We start from the raw sequence: 20,253 nt of genomic DNA, 5'->3' as shown, positions 1-20,253 counted from the left end.
GTTGAGCATCATCGAAGGAGGAGGATGGAGACATGGGAGCAGGCGATGTAGCATTTATGGGGCGTTACGACTCTCTTATTTGTCCGTTTGGTAAAAGCGCTACCAATTTGAATTGATTCTTCATCACCCAAACAGGACTCCACCGCGCGTTCAACACAGCCAGAAAGAATCACCGGCTGTCTTCCACGCCCATTCTCCACCATCCATCCCACCATTCCCCTCCCCTTCGCCTTACGTCTCCTTGGTCTTCTTCGTGCTCTTAAAGAGCCCCTTGACTCTCTCCGCCACGCTCTTCTTCTCCTTGAACGCCCTCTCCCCCTTCTTCTCCTTCTTCAGGAGGTCCCGCTCGACCATCCCCTCCACCGAGGCACGGAACCGCGCGTCGTCCTCCGCGCCCCTGGCCAGCCGGCTCTGGCAGACGAGCTTCTTCACCGTGTCCCAGCGCTTGGCCTTGGCCTTGAGGGCCTTGTTCTCGCGCTCCAGCTGCTCGACTCTGGCGCGCAGCGCCAGGTTGTTGACGGATGATTCGAGCGACTGGTGGCGCTGGTGGCGGCGGTCCTGGGAGTTGTTAGTGAGTTGAAGATGGGTCTCGGTGCTTGTTCTTGTTGGAGGAGAGTGTACCAGTCGGGCGGGAGTGGCGGGAGCAGAGGGAGCAGCAGGGCCGGCCGAGAGACGAGGTCCGGAGGAGGGAGAGGGGGAGGCAGCCGGGCCCTGAGAACGGTCTGGTTAGCCAAAACGATCTTTGCCTCTCGAGATCGTAGAGAGATCTTACAAGCAACGGCTCATCGCTCCGGCCAGAGAACGACACCGACACTGGGCTGCTGTGGAAGAACGGCATTTTTGATTGGCAATCAAAAAGAAAAGCTTGGTGGTCGTTCGATGGTGCTGGGGAGTGGAGTCATTAAATCACGGCCATGAAGCTCTTGAGGTTTTGTTCGCGCTCTATACGCTGAGACCGCTCGTCGTGGTTCAATTCGGCGAGAGCCAGGGACCAGGCGACATCATGATTATCACTTCGGAACAATGAGGGGAAAACTATTAAACACGGCGTATCTCAAGAACATCTAAGTGGAAGTGACTGGTCACTGGATGGAAGCATTCCAGCTCGCTCTATGTATAGAGGAAAATTTAGATAGTTGGTCACATATACGCTCGACACTCAACTCCTAGGATCACTGCTCTATGAAGAGGGATATTTTCAAACCAAGTAAGTAGTTGAGATTAATTAGGTGATGAGTTTGGGAGAGAGTACACTAAGTAATAGAATGCTAAACAAAGTAAAGAACAATGCAAGGAGCAGTAAATTGAGCTATAAATTCAGCTGAAGACCAAGTACACTTAGGAAACCAAGTCATTCGTAGGAATAACTGATAGAGTCTTCCCTCCAGATACTGAAGCAGGTGTTGAAATCCCAACACAAACACGGTGGTGTGTACTTCAAAGTGAGGTCCTACTAGCAGCGGATTGACTCAGGAATCTAGAAGCACTGAATTGAGGGACATGGTCATGAAGGTAGTTTAGATGTTGAATTGTGACAAAAGTTGAGCGAAAGATCTCGCTTTATGCAATGCATTGATATAGCCAATTCTGAACAAGGAAGGTCATATGTCTGACTTCGACATAATCGATGCAGGGATCCAATTGGAGAGGCAGACAAGCTCGAACTTGAGAAAGCATCAAATGGAGAATTGCATTGCACAAAACGAGCTATACACTGTCAAATTACATCGCAAGGGAAAGCCTTCTTTCTTGTCTAGGGGCTCCAAGATGGTATGTCAGTTCTGAAAGCTCCCAATGCATCACACCCTTCCCTTTTCGGACGCGTGTGGCTAGTGCGACGCCACAACGCGAAACGACGTGACCGCGCGAGTGGGCACAGGTGGCGGTGCAAGACACCCGTCATCATCGGCTTCAGTTTCCCAACTGGAAATCTCGACAGCCCACCATCTTCCTTTGCGCGACCCTCCCAACCAACAGCGCATCAATTCGCGAATCAATCTTATCGCGAGGCGCGTTCCACCTGAACCTACTTCTTATCAATCTTCCGCTGTGGTCCTCGCGCCTCAAGCTTCTGCCGACGCGACCTGCGCTTTTTCCGACAGACTCATGAGACCCCAGCTTCGACTGCTCTTGGTCACTCCCGACTTTCCACACAGTCCGTCATGAGTCCGCGTACGCGTCGCGCCGCTACTGAAGGCGCTTCCAACGGCATAGCCTTTGGCGATTTGCCTCCGGAGATGCTCATGTCAATCATCTCGCACATTGACAACGAGGCCGACCTTCTCAATCTCTCCCTTGTCTCCAAGCAGGTCAATGCGTTGGTCCAGCCAACTCTGTATTCCAGCTACCTCAACTTTAACATGGAGGTCTTCTCACGCTCCATTACCCCGTTTCTCCGCAACATCCTCAACAATGAATCGCTTGCGCGTGCGTGCAAGAGAGTCGATTTGGGCGCTTGGAACACGGTCCATGGGGCGTGGGAGGACGGAGACCTCGGTGATTGCAAGGATCTGTCGACGGAAGACTTTGAACTTTTTGTCAATGCCGCAAAGGACTCCAATGTCATCCAGCATCGCCACAGCACTCGCAACATCAAACCCTGGCGTGCCGACGAGGAAGAAAACACACATGGACCCCCAAAACTCGACACAGACCAGGATTTCCTCCGGACTTTACGGGCTGGTATGCAGGAGCCGCAACTCGTGACTATGCTCTCCTGCCTCCCAAGGATGGAAGAACTTTGCCTCAGAGGAGTCGACTTTGTGGAGGAGCCGTCTGTCTGGAAAGCGATGACCTTCAACACCAAGTCGCTTAAAAAGCTAACGCTGAGCCGCTCGCCTGAGGCTTGCGGATTCCTTTTTGAGGGCATTGAACCCGTGCTCCACTTGCCCTCATTGCGGGAACTCAGGGCCCTCGGCCCCGCGGCCGATAAGGATAAAGGATCGGACGAAGGCCCTGGTCTTGATCTTGAGAAGAAGTCACTTTCACTGACCCACATCACGCTCGAAGGTGCTGCCTTCACTGTCAACTGCATGTCATCGCTCATTGCAGCTTGCAAGCACCTTGTTCAATTCACATACACCATCCATAATAGATGGAAAGAAGAGTTCTCTGGGCCCGATGTGCACTTCACAATCCCTCAACTCAAACAATGGCTTCTCGCACACAAGGATTCGCTCAAGCATCTCACAATCGACTTCAACAAATGGCCCTACGCTAATGACTACAAGACCATTGGCTCGATGGAGCAGTTTACAGCACTGGAGACCTACGCCATTGACTATGGAGCTCTTCGGTGGCATCCAACCATATACTTCGATCCGATGGTGGGCGTGACCACCAACAACTCGCAAGAAGAAGCTGCCGAGGCAAACCTCTCCCCGCCACTTCCAACCCTTTTCCCCAGCTCCTTGCGTGAGCTGACCATTTTCCACTCGCCGCCCATGGTTGTGGAGAGCTTGATGGCCCTGCAAGAAACCCCTGTTGAGAAACTACCTTGTCTCGACCGCATCAACCTCCACTTTGCAATCTGCACGTTTCACGACTATCCGCTGTACAATGCAGCTCGGGACATGTTGCAGGCCGCTGGTATCCGCTTTTCTGCCAGCCAAAAGTACCCGAGGAAGACGTTGGAGCAGGAACTGATGGACAACGGCGACTTTTTCCGGACTCGCTGGGACGAGACCGATTGCAGATACATATCGGCACCGGCGAAATGGGACGAAGAAGATCAGCCGTACCAACGCGATCTGTGTGCTTATCACTCCGAAATGCTACCCCGCGAGTTCGAAAGGACCTTGAACGTGTCGGAATCAGATGAGGCCGGCGATTTCGATGGGCATCTTCTAGATTACATTCTGGACCATCACGGAATCGGGCCTTACATGCACGGTTTCTTTGGTGGCGACGAGTTCGATTTCGATGACGAATTCGACGAGGAGTTCGATGATGATGATGATGAGATTCTCGACGACATGGACGACTTTACGGACGACTCCGAAGCCTACATGTGGTAGGTTTACGGCCGAGCTGACGCGTTCGATTTCGATTGAGACGTCAAATCCGTATGGCAGCCTAGATGTCACTCAGAAATTTTCTTTCCCTTCCCAGAAGCTTGAATGCTCCCTTGATTGCGGTTCTAGGAGACTTCAGTGCTCTCATGTATGTTTTGATGATACTGCTGTACCTTTTCTGTTCGGCGTTGGCAGCAGCTAAGACTTGAGATGTGAAACTTCTCACCCAGGCTGCTGGAGACTTGTCAGACGGCGTATGGGCGATGCGGTGTGGTTGGGCGCCTTTTGGGCATGTGTTATTCCTCCGCTCCTTGAACATAGGACATGTATTCTTTCCAAAAGTTCCCGAATGATGTTTGAAGTTTTGAATGCCTGATGTGTTATTATTGCTGCAGAGTAGAGAGAGATGCGCCGTTCCATGCACCCAGTCAATTCATCAGTCTTCGCAATACTCGTTTTGAAAGACCCAATCGGTTATCGTCCAGAGCTGCCCCTCATGTGCTGAGCGTCAGTCTCGCGATTGCTCTCCCTCGCCTCATCGAGCATCGTGTCAATGCCGCGCTCCTTGAGTGCTTTCTGCCATGACTTAGCAACAAAACTAGTAAGGAAGCAAAAAGTCACTTACGCTCAAACAGCTCTTGTACTGCTTGAACAAAGGCTCGCACTCATCCGTGGTGGCATTGCCACGCAGAAACTCTGCGGACGGTGAGCGAGGACCGCCAAGGCAGCAACAGGCACTTACTCTCGCTATACCATTTGAGAAAGCAAGTATCGTATTTGCTGGATAGAAATGTCAGAAGTTGATCACCACGGCGTAATGCAGATCGAAAGGGCCCACTCTTTGACTTCGTTGCACTCTGGGGCGAGAGAGGCCGACATGGTGGTTGGCGGGTACGGCGAAGGACGTCGTTGCAAGGTTCGCGGTGCTTTTATCTTATCGAGCGCCGCGCTATCCCAAGAAACTTTGGCTGACGCGAATCCCAAACCCTTCAACACCTTTCGCGCTACCATTCGCAACTGAAAAAACTTCTATCCGCGCATTCTCTTGGAATGACCTAACCTCCATTTTCTGACAAACACACGCTGAAGTTGGAGGCCATGGAGGACTTCTCCGAGTTCCAAAAAAACGTCTCCGAATCCCTCGTCGCAACCACGCGCAACACGACCCAAATCTGCGCCGAGGACCTGGGCTTCCACCGCTCGCTCGACCCGACCGTCGGCTCTGCGCTCGACAAGCAAAATGCGCGGCTTCTCTCTCTTGCGGAACGTCTGCTTGGCCATGCGGCTGCGGGCTCGGAGGTTGTAGGTCCCCGACTCGAGGACATCGACGCTGTCGACGGCCAGTGGAGGGGGATCGTTGATGTGGTGGACAGCTTGCTGGAACGGGCAGACACAAATCTCGATGAGTACACGGGCATTGTCAAGAGGCTCACGCCCAGCAAGGAGCAGGTGGGTACAAACGCTTCAGCGGTCATAGACCAAGGTGGAATGACGACAATGCAGTCCCCAGCCCCAGGACTCCCTTCAAGACCTGGCGCTTTGGCCAAGAACTTTCGGAATCAGGACATCCCCAAGCCGCAGAAGCTGTTTGAGCATGTCCCAACGAATGATGCGGATGAAGTGTTCAAGCCGCTTCTCACATCCAAGCCCAACGCAACGGTGCCACTGAACCAAAGTCTTACAATCAAAAAAGGAGAAGATGGCCTTAGCTTGTCAGTATCACAGCAATCAGAGAGCAAGCGCAAGAAACAGCGTGAGCGTGAGAAATGGACTGACCGCAGAAAAAGATACCAGAACCCGTACCAGACCGAGATTCTCAATTACCAGTTCCCACCGTCCGTATACACGAAAGCTGACCCCATCCCCTACACGCCGTTCGAAAGCACGACCGCGACATTTGTAGATACCCCCGAGGCATTGGAAGCCATGCTTGCGGAACTCAAGAAGGCAAAGGAGATTGCGATTGATCTGGAGCACCACGACCAGCGTACGTACATTGGTTTGGTGTCGCTCATGCAGATTAGCACTCGCGACAAGGACTGGGTCGTGGACACGCTGAAGCCGTGGAGACGAAGGCTGGAGTGCTTGAACGAGGTCTTTACGGACCCCAACATCATCAAGCTTTTCCACGGTGCCTTTATGGACGTCATCTGGCTTCAGCGCGACCTCGGTCTCTATCTTGTCGGTCTCTTTGACACATATCACGCGTGCCGTGCCTTGGGATACCCACAAGCTGGTCTTGCGTTCCTCCTTTCCAAATTCGTCAACTTCCAGGCCCAAAAGCAGTACCAAATGGCGGACTGGAGGATTCGGTAAGACTACTGAAGCTTGCATGATGTCCCCGCTGATTTATTCCATAGACCCCTTCCGCAAGAACTGTTCGACTATGCTCGCTCAGATACCCACTTCCTTTTGTACATATACGACAACATGCGCAACGAGCTTATTGACAGATCCGACTTTTCCAACCCCGAAGAAGACCGCGTCCGACGGGTACAAGAAGCCTCAAAGGAGACGTGTATTCAGGCATTTTCGACTCCCATCGCGAACCCTGAGACTGGCAAAGGCTCTATGGGCTGGTACAAGATGCTGTTCAGGAACCCGAACGCTTTCAACAAAGAGCAATTTGGCGTCTTCAAGGCTGTGCACGGATGGCGCGATGCGGTTGCGCGACAGGAAGATGAGAGCGTCTTCTACGTGATGCCGAACCACATTCTGTTTAGCATCGCGCGCTCCATGCCAACCGACAAGGCCGCTTTGCTCGGCGTTGCTCCGTCGCTGTCGGGAATTGCGCGTCAGCGTGTTGACGAGATTGTTGGAGCTGTTGTCCGCGGAAAAGAGGAAGGCACCAAAGGACCTGAGATGTGGCAAGCTTTTGGCGCAAAGCCACCTCGGTCGAACGCCCAAGCCCCAGTCACCATGCCTGGAATTGGCAACTCGACGGCGTTCAAGGAGCTGCAGGCGTCTGCTTCACAGGATGCGAGCTCGCTGCGGGCAACGGTCTCAAACTTCTGGGGCAATCTCATCACCAATGAGGTTAACCATCAGCCCCGCCAGTACTCGACTGAGAGCGTGAGCCTTGCTGTCCCTCTCCCGCCGCTCACGGCCGAGGTCTTTGCGGATCCCAACGACAAGCAAGTCAAGGAGGAGAAGTCAGTCGATCCGGCTGCGCGCGCCGAACACCAGTTTGTCAAGGCGGAGGACCGACCTGCGCCAAAGGAAGAGGATGACGGCGTCTTCACCGTGAAGCAGCTGGGACGCAAGCGCAAGATTGCCGAAGTCGCCACGTCACCGATCAAGGCAGAGCAGACGGAGCCGGAGCAATTGCATCGATCCGAGGAGGCAGACGAAGTAGCACTAGGCGACGACGCCGACGTGATGGAATCTGACAAGGCGGCGCGGAAGGCGGAGAAGGCCGCCGCAAAGAAGGCCAAACGCGAGGCGAAGAAGGCTGCAAAGCAGCAAAGGCAACAGCAGCAGGCAGAGGCAGGAGCACAAAGCACAGCACAAGACGCTGCGGACGGCGACGAAGAAGAAGAGGAAGAACCGTTCGACTATGCGGCTGAAGCGTCGCTGCTCAAGCCAAACCAGGACGGCGCCGCGTCGAGGGATAAGAAGAAGCGTAAGAAGGACTTCAATCCCTATGCCAAGGCAGCAGATGTGCCGAAGGGTTTGAGTCGCGTGCAAAAGGAGCGCGCGGGTAAGAGTGCGACGTTTAAGAAGTGAGGGGTGACGAGTGAATGCTAGGGGTGTGGGGGAGTTTTGCGGGTCGATTAGGGAGATGGTGGATTGTAGTCGTTGGCTTTCATGGACGAGTGGAGCTATAGTCGACTAGGCATGTTGAGAGTGGCCACGGGACGATGGCGAGCATTGCATCTCCCTGCCCAAAGCTACCCTCATTCTCTTTTTCTGTTCATTCTCATTGTTTGTGGTTTTCTCAGTACTCTTGACAGCACATGGCATAGTGGGCTGGCATTGGCATTTGCATATGCTAGGCGTTTGGTTGGTGGGTTTTGAACAAAAGCATTTTTGTCGCGGGTGTCGTTGAATTGAACAGTGGGCGAGAAGTGAACAAAGTATTGTCGTCAGATAATGGCACCTACAACTCTTCATGAATTCATCATGCATTCAACACGCAAGTCGCCCATCTCATTGCCCAAAGCAGCTAGCCAACGCAAGTAGTCTAGCCTGACTCGCGTGAAGCGCGCAGGGATGCCGTCTGACGATCTGACGTCCTCCTTGTCCCCTGGAGCTTGCCTAGCTGCCGCGCAGCCGTTCGCCGAGCCACGCTCGGCAACCTATTGAACACTTGACCTGACGCGCTTTAGACTTTGCTGGACAAAGATACCTTTTCCTTTCGTTATCTGACCATCTGTTCTCTTCCACGTTCGAATTCAAGCAAAAGCGAGAAAAGGAGCTACTACCAGCTGGCTGACTGCAGCTAAACAAAGAAAACGACCTCAGCTGCCTGGACCTGGACCCCCGTTCGCCGGATATGTGCGCGTCGCCCTGCGCAGACTCGGACTCCACGCTGCCACTGTTGCTGCTTGTTGCTCGCCTTTCTTGTTGATTGAGGAGGAGGGCTTGTCTTACGCTTGGCCTTGAGTACTTTCGACCTCAGATCTTTCTCGCCGTCGGTCACCACATTACGACGACGACGTCTACCACCGGCTCTACCTGGCTTGCTGCGGTCTTGCGCGAGGAGAAGGAAGAGAAAGAGAAAGCAGCAGCAGCAGCAGCAGCAGTAGCAGCGTCGTCGCCATGGGGCCCAAGTTGAGCGCCGCGGCGGCTGCGATGGAGTATCACCCTGTGCCGCTGACGGAAGGCGACGATGATCGCGCTGGCGTTGGCAATGTGTTGGAGACGGGGGATGAGGGCGAAGAGGACGACATCGAGATGACCGAAATGTTGGGAGATGGTCAGCCGGCGGGCATGCCGGTCGATGCGGAGGAGTATGGCGGGTGGGGGAGGAGAAGGAAACCGAAGGTGGGTTGATTGCGATTTTTCTTTTCTCCCTCTCGTTTGTGGTGCGAAGAGACGGAAGACGAGATGGGACTGGAAACTTTCAAATGCGTTGCTCGTGTGGTACAAAGGTTGCCACCCGTCTGGTTGACACGATGGCATTGTGTCACTGCAACACCGGCATTCCAATCCATATCCCCCTGGACCCAGCGAACCGGACCACTCCTCGCACACTTCATACTCATGTCACCAAGCACAAAGCTTCTGTCCCACTGGGGCTTCCTCGTGCAATCATTACCAAAATGCTAACCCATCACTCGTCACGTCTCACAGGTGATATACCTCCTCATCTTCTTCCTGATGAACAGCCTCGCCTTCGGCATCACCGTCGTGCCGCGCATCAACATCTTCACGGGCCTCGTCTGCCGCGAAGTGCTCCCCCTCACATGGAAGCCGTCCCCGGACAACTCGCCAGCAGCCGCCGCCTCATCGCCAGGAAACAGCACGACGGCCGCAGCAACAGCCGCCAGCGGACCCCCTCCCGTAGTCGTCGGCGGCTTCAACCCGCAATGCGCCACCGATGCCGTGTCGAGCACGACGGCGTGGGTGGCCTCGATCGGCGGCGCCATTGGCGGGACGCTCTCCATGATTTCGGGCACTTGGCTGAGCGTGCTGTCGGATCGTATTGGCCGCGTCAAAGTCGTCATGTATTGCGCAGTTGTCATGTTGGCCGCCGAGGCGATGCTGATTGCGTTGGCGAGGGCGGCGGCGAATGGTGAGAGTTTGGCGCCGTTTGGCTATCGCTGGCTTTGGTTGATTTGGGTGGTTGATGGGTTGAGGTTGGTAGACCCCTGAACCCCCTCTTCCTTGAAAGGGAGATGCAGAGACAGATTGCAAGTTATGGGAATTGGAAAACTAATTCTCTGGTGCAGTGGGACTTTTTCGACAGTCATGTCAATGGCTTCGGCATATATTAGCGACACAGAGCCCGAGGACAGACGCAACGTTCAGCAGGGTAGGTCAAACCCAATCGGCTAGTAGCCAAATCAGTGACAATTGTGGCAGGCAGAGTCCACGGAGTCCTATTCATTGGAATAGCAGTCGGGCCAGCCCTCTCCAGTCTGATACTGAAAGCAAGCGGCCAAGAGTCGCCTCTTCTCGTCTTCTATATTTGCATTGTAAGTCCTATTCAAACCCCCCAAAAAGAGGAAATCACACTCCTTACACGAATCAGGTCGCGCGATCCCTCTCCTGCATCTACCTCTGGTTCTTCGTCCCAGAGAGCCTGCCGCGCAAACGGCAAGAAGACTTCAACCTCCGCACCCTGTTCCCCTGGCAGCAGGGCACCAAGGGCTTCGGGCTCGTCGAGAAGATTGGCAAGCTCAACCCGACGAGGTGGCTAGACAGGTTGGCGCCGCCTGTTCTGATTGGCAGCGCTCCACTGCGCCGCAACATCAAGATTCTCGTCGCGATCAATGTCGTGTGCTACGCTGGCGCCGTTTCTGCCGGCGAGGTCTTGATTCTGTATCCTCAGGTAAGCAACCCAGCCCTCGTACCCAGCCCGAACAAAAGGAGTGCTCATGCTTTTCCACAGATGGTCTTCAAATGGGGCAACCTCGAAAACAACTACTTCATGAGCGTCATCAACGCCTTCCGTGCCGCCGTCTCCTGGCTCGGCATCCCCATGCTGATTTTCCTCTTCCGCAAACCGCGCCAACTGCTTCCCCACCACATGGCCAAGCCCTCGCCGCCCACAACAGCTGCAACGCCATCATCGTCCTCATCAACACCAAGCCTCACGCCTCCGAGCGGCGGCAACGAGACCCCCACCAGCGCAACCTCGCAGTCGCCGCATCTAGCGCTCGCCTCGCCCGCCCCGCTCGACGACGGCCTCACGGCCGCAGGGGAACCGGGACCGATCCCCCCGCAAAACCTCTACAACCCGTGCCCGGGCCCGGACGCGCTGGACCGGCACCTGATCCTGACGGCGCTGCTGTTCGACATCTTCGGCTTCAGCGGGTACGCACTGTCGCCCAACGGGGTGCTGTTCACGCTGTGCGGCGCGCTGGCGGCGTTTGGCGCCATCGGCCTGTCGACGACCGAGGCCGCTCTCACAAAGCACGTCGCCACGCACCGGGTCGGCCTGCTCATGGGCGGCTTGGGCGTGCTGCAGGCGATAGTCCGAATCATTGCCCCCGCTGCTGTGAATGCCGTGTACTCGTGGAGTGTGGCGTGGTGGCCCGGACTGGCGTTTTTAGTTGTGGCGGCCATGTTGGGGATTGGGGTGGCGTTGACGGCGGGCGCGATGAGGGTGTTGGATAAGAGGGAGGGGTGAGGTTGAGGCGTTGGATGGTGTGGTGGGTTGCGTATTCTCGGCGTTTGGGTAACGCGGCGGATGGTTGCTTCTGGCGTTGTCGGATTTCCTGTCATAAGTTCTAGACAAGAGCGCGTGCGTGCGTGCGCAATTTGAAAGACCAAATTTTAAGTTCAGTTTTGGTCCCTGGTCCAAGGCTTGGTGGCAAAAGTCGTGGCACATTCATGCGGCTAGGTGACTGCTGAGACGAAGGAAATAGATATCATGTAAAACGTGCAGAAAGGGTGTGTTGATGTATCCTACGTCTGTAGCGCTAAGATTAGAGAAGTCCTTTGTGAAGAGTCCGTGGAGCATTCAAAAATCTCAATAAGAAGATACACGGAGCAGTGCATATCGTTAATTTTGCTGTCAAGCCTCGGTCGCGGTCGGTGGTGGTGGCGCTGCAAAAAGTGTACTTTATATACCTTCAATTTCGCGTCTACTGTCGGCGCCCCTTCTACTGCCAGTCCGCGGCTGGCGTAGTTGTGGGGACACCGACTTTCACCTTCGGCCTGGTATCGTAGGGCTAGTCGGTAAACCAGCCAGCGGCCACGGCCTGGTTTCGTGGTGCTGCGCAGGGTTTGATAGCTCGTAGGGGGACGCCCCTACGGGTGAAGTTTTGCCCTTTTGCTCTCTCTTTTTTCCCTCCCCTCTAGTCTCTTGCTCTGACTCTCTGCGCTTCGTCCAGTCTGCTGCTATGCTCGTTCTCTTCTTACTTGAGCGTGGATGATGCGTCTTTTCGTTACCGGTAGCGAGACGCTCGGCTGATGTTGGGTGCGAGTTCGAGTCACCCAGAGAGCACCACGCTTGCTGGACATGTCTTTTTCATTTTTCCAGTTCTGCTCTCACCCTCTGTCTCCCTCCGTCATCTTTGCTGCCTCTTTGAGTCGCTCCAGTCGACCTTCGTGCCACGCCTTATGCAACGCATCGACCTTTCCGCCCAACAGAGTCGTCGTCTTTGGCTCAAGCAAAAGCAGACCCCTCGCCACAACGACGTTCCGCAAGACCAACTTTGCGCCGATGCCCGTGTTTGTGCTCAGCCCGGCCACAGCGAACAGCTCGAGCCCGTAGACACGCGCGCCTGCCGCGTCGGTCAAGAGCACTTTGTGCGGTCCCCGAGTGCTCGGGCCACTTCCACCGTTGGTACCGCTCGCACCAGCTCCAGATCGAGCACCGCCCGTCTGCGTTTGAGTCTGTCCTGGTCCCTCTTGGCCGCCCTCGACATCTACCACGCGGATTATTTCGCGGCCCTTGGTCATTTCACCGCGCGCTTGGGCTTCCAACTCCTCGACCTGACTCCAGCGACTGCGACCAACGTCCTCAATATCCAAGATTTGAACGAAAATGGGGCCGGATAGGACACGCTCTTTTTTGGTGCCGTCAAGGACGTTAGGCGGAAATGTCGACGTCGCGTTGCGGGCGAGCGATGTTGTGATGTCCGAGGCGAGCAGGCGGAAGAGGGCAGTTTGCTTGACGGCAGCAGGCGCAGTGGTTGGACGAACGGTCGACAGGAAGCTCGTCAGCCATTGTGGCGTCGGGTGGAGGCCTTTGGCGGTGAGGTGTTGAGTGACTTCTTGGTTGATGTTGATGTGCTGCGACATGTTGACTGAGTTGATGTCGCGCGACGCGATGGAGTTCAGGCTGGACGGAGATGGTCTGGCATATTTTGAGACTGGCTTGACGCGTCGCAGAATTGGTTGGATGGTCGCAATTGGCGGCAAACGCGTCGAGATGGAGTTGAGATGGTTCTCTGACGTCCGAATTAGGTATCCGCGAGTCATGCAGCCATCAGCCCTACGCCCACCCCTGCACGTCATGCACCTCAACCAGCTGGAGCTTCCTTGAACCACGCCGCCGTTTATTAGCTCCATCCTCTCAACACCTCGCATCTGCCAAACATTTCGCAGCAGCCCCAAGGCCCAACCTCCAAAATGTCGACCATTGCCTCGCCGCGTCACTCCTCGTCCATCCGCTCACCCTCCAGCACCCGTACCTCGCTGGAAGTGCCCTCGCGCTCCAACTCGCTCCGCAGCACCTCCAAGACGCGCCCGCCGCGGGCCCGCGACCGCACTGCCTTGCGAGACTACTACAACCTCAAGTCGCCCGTTACGCCAACGTCGGACCCCTCCTCAACACTTCCGGGCGGCGGCGCTGCTCCCCCTACGCCTGGGTTCGAGGCGGTCAAAGAGGAGGTTGAAGCGAGCGAGTTGGACAAGGCCGGATTCGACGCCGAGGCATATGTCAAGGAAGTGCTGGGCAAGGAAGGCCTGGAGGGCGTGCTGAAGGTCGAGGCCGGGCTCGTGGCCCAGGTCAAGGGGCTGGATGGCGAGCGCAAGGCGCTGGTTTACGACAACTACTCGAAGCTGATTGCGGCGACTGAGACGATCAAGAAGGTCAGTTCGGCTCACTATTTTGCTCCATGCAAGGCTGGGATGCAACTTTGGTGCTGATGCTCTACAGATGCGCACGAATATGGATCCCCTCACGCCGCACACGTCGACGCTCGGTCCGGCGATTGCGCACATTGCAGAGACGGCGACGGCGTTGTCTGCTTCCATCATCGAACACGCCGTCCCGCCCCACCGCATCAAGTCGCCCTCGCCACCCGGCAGGATGGACGAGAAGGAAAGGCAGCGACAGACTGTGCGTTGGGTCCTCGACACGCCGCGGCGGTTACGTTCCAAGACTGCCAACGGCGAAAAGGTCGCCGCGGCACAAGAGTACGACGAGGTCAAGACGCTGTTGGACAAGTGGAAGGGTGTCAAGGGCGTTGATGAGCTGAGGAAAGAGTGCGAAGAAGCGCTTGCGGCGGTGCCGAGAGATGTCGATTGAGGCACGATGGTCCATTCGTTTCGACCATTGCTCATGGTCATCGGGCTTCGCGACAAACTCCATAGCCTGAGCGGTGCTTTGAGCTCTTGGGCGAGGTCTGTGAGGGCTCGTCCGCCCCAAGCCTTGCGACGAAATTGGCGGTATTTCAGAGCTCGTTTGCCGTCATGGCTCCCAGCCGACCAAATAGCTGAGAGCCGTCCGCCCTCCCGTTCTTCGCTCGCCAGGTGAATCACCTCCAGGACTCGGTGTAATCCATTGGCGAGGTGCATCCGCTCGACAAACGCACAACGAGCTTCCAACCGCCAACTCTCGCACCGCAGCGGCCAAAATCACAGGCCGAGTCTCAAGAAACCCTCTCTCGAGGCACAGATCGCGGCAGCCAGGCCACTAGCCTCATGCCCTTAAAAGGCTCGCAGTACCCATTCGGAAGCCCTGTCGGTGACGAGTCACAATACGATCTTTTTCGCGGAGTCAACATCACCACCCAACTCCAGAAGCGACCCTCTGGAATTGGCAAGCCAATGTTGTCACTGCATCTGTAGCGGCGGGAGGATTTCAAGATGTACAGCATTTGGCATATGTGCCGCTTGTCTTCTAACTGTCTACGAGAAATACCTTCCGAAAAGCAGTCAAGAAAGGAACATGCGGCGAGGGTGTTGTAGTCCGCCGTGAGTCGAGACAGGTAGCAAACCAAAGCGAATCGACTTTGCCACAAGAAATTCGAGCTTGCAGCATGGAGCAATAAACATCACTCTCATCTTTTAAAGAATAAAACAAGGGCCAGATTTTTCTGGGCGCTCAGAAAATATCCGCTTCTTGCTCAAGACCCCTACTCCTTGTCCAACGCCATCTGCCTTACCGCGCTACTGTCAAGTGCCGATAGACCCTTCTTCCCTCCCCGGACCCTGCACGAGCCCGCCCTATAGGGAAATTCGTCACCGCTATAGCGCCAGCGACGCAACACAACGCATCTATTTCTCCCCCATCTAGCCAGACAACCAGCAATGTCACACACAGCTAGCTAGCTCCCACCAGCTGTCCAGTCTTGGTCTCTGTAGCGCCCCCCATACTGTACGTACACGCGCACGGTTGCCCCACGTGTCTGTCTCTCTACCCCTCGCACTCGCTCCGACTGGGCAAACAGCGCGCGCCCGCGCGCGACTTTACCCATACTTTGGGCTGCGGCTCTAGCTCCTCCCATCCATCTTTCTTGCTCCCAGCACCACACCCACGCCCCCTACGCGGCCGGCAATCCGAGAATCCGAAAGCCAACGCGCCGGATTGGCGCAGACTAACGGCAGACCGTCGTATGGTGTAAATGTACAGAGAGCAACTTTGGACGTAGAGAGCGCGCCCGCTTTGCCGGATTGGGTGTTGGTGTTGGTTGAGGTGCACCGTTAGGGTGGGATGAGGTGGATGGAGAGGGCAACTTTGGACGCAGAGAGCGCTCCCCGCTTTGCCGGATTAGGTGTTGGTGTTGGTGGAAGTGGTAAGGTGGTAGGGGAGGGGGGGGATATGATGCTGGCGACGTAGTGTTGTAGAGGGGAGGGATGAAAACAGTCGAGGTGTGGCTGCCAGGGGCTGGGCAAAGAGTGAACAGGGCATGTTTTGTTTTTTCCTGTTAATTGTGAGTAGGCGAGACATGCTAAGGTCGAGATTTCAATTTTTACGTTGGTGTGTTTTTGATGGGATTTCATATGTGCAGTGTTAGAGCTTTATTCTAGGCGTCTGTCTAAAAGCGCTGCCTGTCTGTCTACATATCACTCATATGTCAAACAGAAGATGGTCTGAAAACATGCACCTACCTCCCAACCAAATTCCAACGCAAGAAACGCATCAATTCATCCGACCATCTCAAAACGCCCCCTTCTCATCTTCTCCCCTCCCCCTCTCCATTTTCCCCCACCCATCCTCATCACACCCAACTCTTAACTCTACTCCAATAAAATGGCTTATCATTCCTGAGACCAAACTCGCCCCAATCATCCGTCAAGCGGTTATAACTCCAGTAGCCCAGCCAACTCAACTTGTTATTGCGCGGGGCGTTCTTGCCCGCGCTACCCAGCGACAGCGCCATGCGGTAGATGTAGCGCGGGTGCACGCCCGCCGTCTCGATGTGCAGCGTGCCTTCGGGCTCGGACGTGCTGATGGTGCTGTCGGTGGTGGTTGATGAGGTGGGGAGGGGTTGGGTCTGTGATGGAGCAGGCGGAGGAGAGGTTGTACTGCTGGAGTCAGGGGCAGATGGGTCAGTGGAGGAAGCATCGTGCAGCGGGTCCATGTCGTCGACGGCGTGCTCGGGCCCGGACAGCCGCCAGCGGCCTGGCAGCGCGTCCTTCATGACGACCTGGGGCAGCGCCGAGTGCGCGTGGGCGCCGTTGCGGCCGTGCAGGTACTCCTTGCTCAAGTGCGGCACCACGTCGTGCGGCTCGGCCGTCGTGAGCAGCGCAATGCAAGTGCCGTCACGAAAGAGACGAAGATACCGATAATACGTGACAATGAGCACGGGGGAGCTCCAGCTCAGCGAGTTGGACTGGTGCGCGCCCGGCCGCGTGTAGTTGACGGTGCTGATGTAGCAGCCGTTGAAGCGGACACGGGGGCGCGAGCGGAAGAGGGCGCGGAAGTTGGGGTAGGCCGACGGCACCAGGGGCAGCGTGTGCAGCGCCGTTTCGACCAGCTTGGTGGTTTCGCGCGCTTCGGCTTCTTCTTGCTCGGGGAGACTGGTGAAGCTGGACAGGAGGCGTCCGCCGTCGCCGTCGTCGCCGATGGGGGAGCCGTCCAGTTTGCATGCCCAGCGGTAGTGCATGCCTGCGAAGCCAAACTCTTTTCCGAGGGCGAGCCGTCTCCAGATGCTGTCTTCGGTCATGACCAGGTAGGCGAGGCGTTTGCAAACTTGTGCAAGTCTACCCAGTTCGGCTACGTCGTCAACTGCGACGTGGAGGAGGATTTGAGCCAGGAGCTCCTCTGGGATATCCGCAATGGGACATGGCGGCGGCGGTGACAAGTCTGTTGGTGGCTCTTCGCCGGGAATCGACAAGTTGGAAAATGAAGACACGAGATCAGTCAGGGATGAGGAGAAACCGGCTAGTGAGTGATGGGCAGTGTTTGGCACAGTGGCAGATGCATTGGATGGGTTGGGATTCGCGACGGCGGGCTTGGGGAAGTGAGCGGCAGGAAAGTGCTTCTTCCTGTATATTTCTTGCACAGCATCATCCAACTGCGATTTCAATCAGCGGTTGTACGCATGAATCAAGTGGAAAATCTACCTTGAATGCCTTTCTATACAAGTTTACACTGTCCCCCAACTGCCCCTGCGCCTCTCTTTTTACGGCTTCCTCAAAGTGCTCCAGCGCAGATTCCGGTGCCTTGGTCGACGGCGGTGCTGGTTCATTCAATCTTCTGCCCGTCTCTTTCTCTCCAAGGTCATGGTACGCGTGTGGCTCCGCCTCGTCAATCTTCTCGTGTCGTTCCTGGTGGAAGCCTGAAAGAGCCGGTGCTTTGTTCCGACGAGACGGTTGCGCTTTGCTAGACGACGCTTGTGCTGGAGCATTGCTCGCCTGCGATGGGCCTGCCTTGCCCTGCTTTGTGCGTGCTTGGACTTCTTCTCGCCACTTTCGTCTGAAAGACTCGAGCTCGGATTCGGTGGGCGTGGCGGGGTTCGTTGGGTCGGCCATGATGTCGGACTGCGCTGTTGAAGCGAACGGGCTCAGTTTCGAAGAGTCTTTTGGGGAACAGGTAGCTAGAGGTCAGGATGGAGGTTTCGAGTAAATATTGCCGGGATGCTGCCTGGTGGTTGCCTGTGGTCGACGCAATGTCAGACGGGGATAATGTGGCTATCGCCGAAGCGTTATCAGAGATCCTAAGGAATCAATGGTCAAAGTCGTGGCCGGTGAATTGTGCCCAGAGGAGCACTTTGAAGTCCGAATCGGGCAGAGGACTGAGATGTTTCGATTGATCTGCGCAGAGTTCGGAGCGGCGCGTGTGGCGGCGATACAAGGCGGCGCGCTGAAAGTCTGACAGGCAAGCGATGGATCCTGAGTCTTGAAGCCGTCGGCTGTACTGCCGCTTCTGATGCGTCATGGAAAAGTAGCCGACCACAACTTTGCTCCTCCTCACAGCGCCTCTTCCTATCCCTCATTCCACATCGACACTCCCTCTTCACCATCTCTCGACCTCTCCGGTTTCTCCCTCGCAGCATGTGCACAGTCTCCCGGTAGCCCCACGATTCGCGCTTTGCATCGGTCTCCACAGGACCCTCCTCTCTCCCGCAATGGCCGATACCGCAGGCGCTGCGGCCAACGCCGCCACAGGTCAACCTCATGATAGAATACCTCCTCGTCCTGGCCCTGATGCTACCAAACACCCTTCAACCATGCCTGCCGAGGAGAACGATGCTCCGGAAGACATATCCATCACCCAGAAGATGCTGTCGGCCGTCACCGGCAGCATCCTTACCTCTCTTTTAGGTACTTTTGCCTCCAACCTCGACCTTGACTTCACGTAGCTAACGCGTAGCTAGTTACCCCTCTTGACGTTGTTCGCGTTCGTCTCCAAGCTCAAACACATCCTCCACCGGCCTCGAGACCCACACATCCTCGTCCCGTCCCCGTATTATCTTCTCTGAACCCCGCACAACCGCACTTTTCCAACATACCTCCAAACCTGGGCGTGACGGCCTGCTGTCGCGAAGTCTTTTGGGTCACAAACAATGCCTCATACTGCGTGGCGGGGCCCACCACCGTGCCGACTACTCTCCCAACGAGCGCAAAGTCCTGCGCGGTCGAGGAGACGCAGCGCAAGACTTTCAATTCGACCTTTGACGGTCTGCGCAAGATTGCGCGCAATGAGGGACCTCGGACACTCTGGCGGGGACTCTCTCCCACACTCGTCATGACAATTCCTGCCAATGTCATCTACTTTGCCGGCTACGACTGGTTACGGACCTCTCACAAATCACCTATCAAGCAAAACATCTCCGATTCCTACTCTCCTCTCATTGCCGGCAGCACCGCCCGCGTCCTCGCAGCCATTGCTGTATCACCGATTGAAATGTTCCGCACCCGAATGCAAGCCACACAAACCAACCACGCAAACACGACAGGCAGTCATTTCAGAGATACCCTCCACGGAGTTCGAGATCTGGTTCGGGAGTCTGGATGGACCAGTCTGTGGCGCGGTCTAGGCCTCACACTTTGGCGCGATGTACCATTCTCTGCCATCTACTGGTGGGGCTACGAGACTGGACGCAACATGCTGATAGATGAGCGCGAACGAAAACGCAGCCGGGAGCTCGACAGACTTGGTTCGGGCGTCAGGAGTAGGAGCAAGAGCCGGAGTCGATGCCGGAGCGAGGAAGACCACACGGCGACGCTGGTGGACAGTTTTGTTGCTGGCGCTTCTTCAGGAGCAGTCGCTGCCTTTGTCACAACACCATTTGATGTTGGCAAAACGAGGCAGCAAGTTGTCCGCCACGCCGGAGGATCAAAACCTGCCGCCCCAGGTAGTGAATTAGCCCATGCGCTGAAGCCTGAGGAGCAGTCGATGCCTCGCTTCCTGTGGCATATTTTCAAGGAGCAAGGCTTCCCCGGTCTCTTCCGCGGATGGGCAGCGCGCTGTCTCAAGGTGGCTCCTGCATGTGCAATCATGATTTCCACCTACGAGATGGGCAAAAAGATGGCTGGGGACGTGAATGAGCGACGAGGCGAGAGGAGGCACTAGCATTGCTTGCGGCATTCGTTTGTCAGGAGTTGAATGGCGTTTTTCGAGGATCAGACGCGGGCGGGCCAGCCCAGCATGAAATTCCTTGTTTACTGTTCAGATTTCTCACCTCCCACGAAGCTGTGGTGTAGATACGAGGGGGAGCAGGGGGTTTGAGCGACGATTGAGCTAGCGAGTTCAAGTGAGCAGAGGATACCAAAGAAGCGATATTGTTTTGTACGATAGCGAGGAGTTTTGGGCCAAGCCAAAAGTCAAATGAGGAATAGACAAAATCAAAAGACTGCTCTGAATGAATTGACTTCGCTGAGTGCCAGGGGTGTGAAATGACGACGCCAAGAGTTGGGCGGGAGTTTGCAGTGTTTGCTGTCGGCCCAGAAA

The 20,253-nt window shown here is 55.8% G+C and overlaps 9 protein-coding genes across 9 annotated transcripts; 5 read left to right on the top strand and 4 right to left on the bottom strand.

Moving 5' to 3' along the window:
* Positions 1 to 211: 211 nt before the first annotated feature.
* Positions 212 to 1,306, bottom strand: BKA78DRAFT_340715 (uncharacterized protein). The gene is made up of 2 exons (XM_066890332.1): positions 773 to 1,306; positions 212 to 711 (listed from the first exon to the last, which is right to left on the bottom strand). The coding sequence occupies exons 1-2, from the start codon at positions 836 to 838 to the stop codon at positions 232 to 234; spliced, it is 546 nt and encodes a 181-aa protein (XP_066747371.1). The 5' UTR covers positions 839 to 1,306; the 3' UTR covers positions 212 to 231.
* A 639-nt stretch (positions 1,307 to 1,945) lies between these two features.
* BKA78DRAFT_304820 (uncharacterized protein) lies at positions 1,946 to 4,376 on the top strand. Its single transcript, XM_066887651.1, has one exon. The coding sequence runs from the start codon at positions 2,163 to 2,165 to the stop codon at positions 4,014 to 4,016; it is 1,854 nt and encodes a 617-aa protein (XP_066747370.1). The 5' UTR covers positions 1,946 to 2,162; the 3' UTR covers positions 4,017 to 4,376.
* BKA78DRAFT_304816 (mitochondrial distribution/morphology family 35/apoptosis) lies at positions 4,377 to 4,935 on the bottom strand. The gene is made up of 4 exons (XM_066887649.1): positions 4,852 to 4,935; positions 4,756 to 4,793; positions 4,639 to 4,709; positions 4,377 to 4,589 (listed from the first exon to the last, which is right to left on the bottom strand). Exons 1-4 carry the CDS (start codon positions 4,890 to 4,892, stop codon positions 4,488 to 4,490), a joined length of 252 nt encoding a protein of 83 aa, XP_066747369.1. The 5' UTR covers positions 4,893 to 4,935; the 3' UTR covers positions 4,377 to 4,487.
* BKA78DRAFT_277623 (ribonuclease H-like domain-containing protein) lies at positions 4,936 to 8,146 on the top strand. The gene is made up of 4 exons (XM_066885583.1): positions 4,936 to 5,462; positions 5,517 to 5,725; positions 5,801 to 6,325; positions 6,374 to 8,146. Exons 1-4 carry the CDS (start codon positions 5,112 to 5,114, stop codon positions 7,737 to 7,739), a joined length of 2,451 nt encoding a protein of 816 aa, XP_066747368.1. The 5' UTR covers positions 4,936 to 5,111; the 3' UTR covers positions 7,740 to 8,146.
* A 1,162-nt stretch (positions 8,147 to 9,308) lies between these two features.
* BKA78DRAFT_226551 (major facilitator superfamily domain-containing protein) lies at positions 9,309 to 11,271 on the top strand (the record flags this gene model as incomplete). The annotated part of the gene is made up of 6 exons (XM_066883690.1): positions 9,309 to 9,814; positions 9,908 to 9,994; positions 10,045 to 10,153; positions 10,210 to 10,509; positions 10,570 to 10,638; positions 10,822 to 11,271. Coding segments are annotated over 6 exons (1,521 nt in total), but the record flags the coding sequence as incomplete, so codon positions are not given.
* Positions 11,272 to 12,173: 902 nt separating this feature from the next.
* Positions 12,174 to 12,929, bottom strand: BKA78DRAFT_349552 (uncharacterized protein; the record flags this gene model as incomplete). Its single annotated transcript, XM_066890825.1, has 1 exon — positions 12,174 to 12,929. The coding sequence occupies one exon, from the start codon at positions 12,927 to 12,929 to the stop codon at positions 12,174 to 12,176; it is 756 nt and encodes a 251-aa protein (XP_066747366.1).
* A 330-nt stretch (positions 12,930 to 13,259) lies between these two features.
* BKA78DRAFT_245999 (Vps51/Vps67-domain-containing protein) lies at positions 13,260 to 14,160 on the top strand (the record flags this gene model as incomplete). The annotated part of the gene is made up of 2 exons (XM_066884174.1): positions 13,260 to 13,721; positions 13,789 to 14,160. 2 exons carry the CDS (start codon positions 13,260 to 13,262, stop codon positions 14,158 to 14,160), a joined length of 834 nt encoding a protein of 277 aa, XP_066747365.1.
* Positions 14,161 to 16,048: 1,888 nt separating this feature from the next.
* BKA78DRAFT_340709 (uncharacterized protein) lies at positions 16,049 to 18,152 on the bottom strand. The gene is made up of 2 exons (XM_066890331.1): positions 17,424 to 18,152; positions 16,049 to 17,374 (listed from the first exon to the last, which is right to left on the bottom strand). The coding sequence occupies exons 1-2, from the start codon at positions 17,829 to 17,831 to the stop codon at positions 16,076 to 16,078; spliced, it is 1,707 nt and encodes a 568-aa protein (XP_066747364.1). The 5' UTR covers positions 17,832 to 18,152; the 3' UTR covers positions 16,049 to 16,075.
* Positions 18,153 to 18,529: 377 nt separating this feature from the next.
* Positions 18,530 to 19,875, top strand: BKA78DRAFT_246348 (mitochondrial carrier domain-containing protein; the record flags this gene model as incomplete). Its single annotated transcript, XM_066884207.1, has 2 exons — positions 18,530 to 18,623; positions 18,677 to 19,875. The coding sequence occupies 2 exons, from the start codon at positions 18,530 to 18,532 to the stop codon at positions 19,873 to 19,875; spliced, it is 1,293 nt and encodes a 430-aa protein (XP_066747363.1).
* Between the last annotated feature and the right edge of the window lie 378 nt (positions 19,876 to 20,253).

The sequence above is a fragment of the Phyllosticta capitalensis genome, assembly GCF_038381095.1.
Source record: "Phyllosticta capitalensis strain CBS 128856 chromosome Unknown BKA78scaffold_2, whole genome shotgun sequence".
Lineage (NCBI taxonomy): Eukaryota > Fungi > Ascomycota > Dothideomycetes > Botryosphaeriales > Phyllostictaceae > Phyllosticta > Phyllosticta capitalensis.
This window is presented reverse-complemented; position numbering and strand designations above follow the sequence as displayed.